Source organism: Agrilus planipennis, unplaced genomic scaffold, assembly GCF_000699045.2.
Source record: "Agrilus planipennis isolate EAB-ADULT unplaced genomic scaffold, Apla_2.0 scaffold54, whole genome shotgun sequence".
Lineage (NCBI taxonomy): Eukaryota > Metazoa > Arthropoda > Insecta > Coleoptera > Buprestidae > Agrilus > Agrilus planipennis.
In genome coordinates, this window is record NW_020439000.1 from 24,730 (window position 1) to 29,358 (window position 4,629).

Genomic DNA, 4,629 nt, shown 5'->3' on the forward strand with positions numbered 1-4,629 from the left:
ATGGTCATGTTTCGGAAAGAATTTTTCCAAGGGCGCTCGAATGAAAATATGATTTAGCAACTGAGTGGCAGTAGAACGTTCTTTTTCCTCTTTGGCTAAGCATCTTGAAAATTAAAGTTAACTAAATGAAAATATGAAATTGAAATTAATGTACCTTGACAGAAAATCGCGAAAATCTAACGAAACTGAAGTTGGATAAGCGATTTTCTCTTCAGAAACGGCTTCTCCCCTGAAAAGACTTAATATGGCGAGTCCAAACATAAAAATGTCACTTTTCTTATTCAGAGAAGACGGCGTTTGAGACGTTTTTACCAAATCAGAAAGCCTTTTACTTAAACTGTGATTTCCTAACTTAATGATTCCTGAAAGAAACAATTATTACATTATTTAACTTTCTTATAATGTATAAATACCGTCATTGCAAAAATACATATTAGACAGTGAAATTTCTTTGTGAACAACGCTGTTGCGATGCAAAAACTCAATGGCATTCAATACATTCGTTGCAATATGTCTTATCATGTCTAAATCAACTGGTAAATTTTGACTTAGAAACAATGAAGAACAATTTAGTCCTGTAACAGTAATAATGAATAAATAACGAATATCAATTTAGAATTAATAAAAATAATTCAATACTTACCAAATGCAAATTCTCTCAGGACATAGACAATTACCTTGTTTTGTTCTTCCTTTGTAACGTGTTTTATGTTTAAATATTTTACAATATTAACATGTTTTAATTTAAATAGATAATTGCATTCTTGCTCAATACTATTTATTTGTCTTGAAATTTGAACGTAATCATTTTTCAATGGAACACACCATTCAGAAATTACATAAAACTCGCCAGTTGCCAAGTCTAAGCCTTTGTACAAAATACTATTTTTATTCAATGAATGGTCTGAAAATTTTAATTTTAAATTAAATTGTACAAAAATGGAAAACCTAATAACTTACTTATACATTTTCCTCGTTGAATTTCTTGAAAGCCATTATTTGAAAACTCAATTGTTTCAGTCCCTTTACAGTCACAAGAAAATGAATCTATTTCACTGGTTCTTCTTCTAAAAACAATATTATTATTATTACATTTTATTTTATAAAATTACCAAATTTTAATACATATCAGAAACATCTTCTGTGTTGCTGCTGTCTGAACTGTACCGCTCTTTCTTCTTTTTATGTTCTAATTTCAAAATTTCTTGTTTTTTATTAAATTCATTCAAAATTCCTTCCCTCTGAAAAACAGTATTACAATTAAGTGTTATTAATATTTTAAATAATACAATCAGAATTAGTTACCAGAAAGTTTCCACAAAAAAACATTTTTGAACAGTTACCTCTTTTTCTCTTTCTTTCTGTTTCGCCAGCTGTTTTTCTTTTTCCTTTTCTTGTTGCCTTTTGAGCATTTCATCATAAAAGCTTTCTGAACCTGGTTTGTTGTGTTCATGTAAAAATGCCTGTACATAGTTTGCAAGTTGAAAAATCATCACTTCTCCAATATAATTACTAGCCTTTTCTTCTAAATTTTTCTGAAGCTCATGCAATACAGTCTTTGACATTCCCTTAGCATTTTCCAATAATAGTTGTGGGGCTCTTAAAGTAAGTAGATTAAGTTTAGTTTAAATAATTAAATAAATAACTTAATTGAACTTTGTAAATGAAAATACTTCACACTTACTCATTGGGATAGTCTTCAGAACAGATAACATGTAAGTTTACTGACACGTAGGCTTCTTTTGGAGTAGAACTGCCTTTTAGTGGAGAAAGAGCTATGATAATGTTCAGAGGCTGCCACAAATTCCACGCTTGTTTTTCTCTTACATCTACAATATCCTCACCATATATTGCCTAAAAAGAATCATGTAAGTTCATAAAACGTAAAAATTATTATTTTCAAGTTACTAAAAGAGCTTCTAATTCAAATTCTTGACGTTCTTTTGTGGTCTCCTCAACTGCCATTTTACCTTCCTAAACTCGTTAGCAATAACATTCCTCCTAAACCAATGTCTTCTGAGACTACTAATATAACTAAATGGGATTACAAAAACACTAATTTGCATCAATAAATAACACAAACATCTACAAAGTTTAAAAAATTATGCTTGTAATTAATTTTTTATAAATATAACCTCCATTTGTCAAAAATTACGAATGGTTGCAAAAATCAGAAAGCCAACAAAACCAAAATTAAAAACCACAGAAGTACGACGTAACAGACTACCATAGATTAATGGATTACTAAAAAGTGATCCATTTCAAAATATTAATATCCTATTTTATTAATTCGTAATTTTTGATACGTACTCTTAATAAAATTGTTTTTTGTATATAAAAAACGAAGTTTATGAAATACTTTTTCATAGATCAATAAATTTCAATATTATTCTGGTGGAACTATAGACATTACACAAACATGTGTAATAAATATTAAAAGGCACAACAGTTCTCCAATAATGGTAATTAATATCATTTTAAAAAAGTAATTAATCTACTGACCATAACTGGATTTGTTGCATTAAAACGGTATGAAATTTAGATAGTCTTATAAGTATTGTAAATTGGAACATATCTTAATTTCTACCGAGTATGGGGAAATTAGTAACGACTAAGTTGGCTATAATACGTTTTCCACAGTTTTTTGTCACCGCTTGTCTGTTTCATGTTGATTTGGTGATTAAATACGTTGTTAATTAGTAATTCTTGCAGATTTAGCGTTTATAAAGTCATATTAGTGTAAACAAAAATAGTAGTAGTGTTGGTGGACAATTTTACGGGGCCGACTTCAATATGTCGGACGAAAATTATCCAAAAACTTTATACGTAGGAAATTTGGACATTTCAGTTTCGGAGGACCTGCTATGCACACTTTTCTCGCAAATAGGTCCCGTAAAGGGCGTAAAAATAATACGCGAACCCGGCAACGATCCATATGCTTTCGTTGAGTTTACAAATCATCAATCGGCATCTACTGCATTAGCCGCAATGAATAAGCGAGTGTTTTTAGATAAAGAAATGAAAGTTAATTGGGCTACTAGTCCCGGAAATCAACCAAAAACGGACACTTCCAATCATCACCACATCTTTGTAGGCGATTTATCCCCCGAAATCGAAACTGAAACATTAAGAGAGGCCTTCGCCCCATTCGGGGAAATATCTAATTGTCGTATTGTACGTGATCCTCAAACGTTAAAATCAAAAGGTTATGCTTTTGTGTCGTTCGTTAAAAAAACCGATGCAGAAAATGCTATTCAAGCAATGAATGGCCAATGGTTGGGTTCTCGTTCGATTCGTACAAACTGGTCCACAAGGAAGCCACCACCACCCAAATCGGAAAAAGCCCCTAAGGGTAAACAGCCAACTTTTGAAGAAGTCTATAATCAAAGCTCTCCTACAAATTGCACAGTATACTGTGGAGGCTTCACCAGCGGCCTTACTGAAGATTTAATGCATAAAACATTCTCTCCTTTCGGTATGATACAGGACATAAGAGTCTTCAAAGACAAAGGATATGCCTTTATTAGATTTACCACAAAAGAGGCAGCTGCTCATGCAATAGAAAGCATTCATAATTCTGATATCAATGGACAAACAGTTAAATGTTTCTGGGGAAAAGAAAATGGTGGTGTAGGTATGGATCCATCTGCTGTTATGACCCCAGGTATGGCAAACCCTGCTCAAGCAGCACAGCAATACCCATATGGTTATGGCCAAGGTATGGGCTATTGGTATCAAGGATACGCACAGGGTTACTACCCTTACCAGTATCAATATCCAACAGGTAGTCAACAGTACTGTGTCATGCCCCAACAGGGGCAACAACCTAATCCATCTCTTATGTATGCATCAGTGCAAAAATACCCTGCACAGTGAATCAAATTTCTTATTCCTGAACTTGTGCAGAATTTATTGCAAGTTCACATTTGAAATGAAGTTTAACATGCACTGTTTTTATTTAGTTGTTCTGTGTAAACCTGCAGGTAATTTTGATGAGTTCTGGAATGGGGACTAAAAGACTCATGTTGAGTTGGCAAATATTGTGATTTATCTGATAAACGCACTCTGTTTGTCAGTTTCATCACCAATCATCGAATAAATAAAGGAAGTGGTGTGTTATGAATGGTTGGTGAATTCGGCTGGGTTTACTTGTGCCAACTTGCTAGTTTAAAGGCTCAAGTGAACCATTGTCACATTGCAAAATTATTGTAGAAATATATTATAGCTTAGGCTAGGTAGGATAATGATATTTCTAATAACAATTATTGATGTACTAAAATGTTATGACAGAAAAAAAAATATATAAGACTAAGGTCCACATGTTCCGTGTGTGTAATTTCTGATCATCCTGATACTTCACTGTCATAATGCAACTGGCATGTAAATGAACCAAGGCCATAATGACAGACTTGTAAAGTGTTTTGTATGCAAGATTGTATATGCTAGTTGTTAATAAAATGTTTGGGTCTGGGAAGTGTGTATTTATAGTAATTTTTTTATTCGATTTAGTAATTTTCCAAGTAAAAACTTTTATAGTTGTTTTATATGTGTGGTTCTCAAGAAGAAAGTTATTTTATATACTTAAATAATAATATGCATAACATAAGGAAAATTTGTTTGATAAAATGT

General features: G+C 32.2%; 2 protein-coding genes across 2 annotated transcripts in view; one reads left to right on the forward strand and one right to left on the reverse strand.

The window, feature by feature from the left end:
* The window catches only part of LOC108734392 (eIF-2-alpha kinase GCN2), a 21,447-nt gene extending 19,293 nt beyond the window's left edge, over positions 1-2,154 (reverse strand). The window contains exons 1-9 of the mRNA XM_025975889.1: positions 1,909-2,154; positions 1,685-1,854; positions 1,344-1,599; positions 1,126-1,241; positions 961-1,067; positions 644-904; positions 414-575; positions 155-362; positions 9-103 (exon numbers count right to left, since the gene is read on the reverse strand). Of these exons, the coding sequence (XP_025831674.1) occupies positions 9-103; positions 155-362; positions 414-575; positions 644-904; positions 961-1,067; positions 1,126-1,241; positions 1,344-1,599; positions 1,685-1,854; positions 1,909-1,965 (1,432 nt within the window). The 5' untranslated portion in view covers positions 1,966-2,154. The remainder of the gene's footprint in view (positions 1-8; positions 104-154; positions 363-413; positions 576-643; positions 905-960; positions 1,068-1,125; positions 1,242-1,343; positions 1,600-1,684; positions 1,855-1,908) is intronic.
* Positions 2,155-2,622: 468 nt separating this feature from the next.
* LOC108734395 (nucleolysin TIAR) overlaps positions 2,623-4,629 on the forward strand; it is an 11,989-nt gene continuing 9,982 nt past the window's right edge. The window contains exon 1 of the mRNA XM_025975877.1: positions 2,623-2,830. Within this exon, the coding sequence (XP_025831662.1) occupies positions 2,794-2,830 (37 nt within the window). The 5' untranslated portion in view covers positions 2,623-2,793. The remainder of the gene's footprint in view (positions 2,831-4,629) is intronic.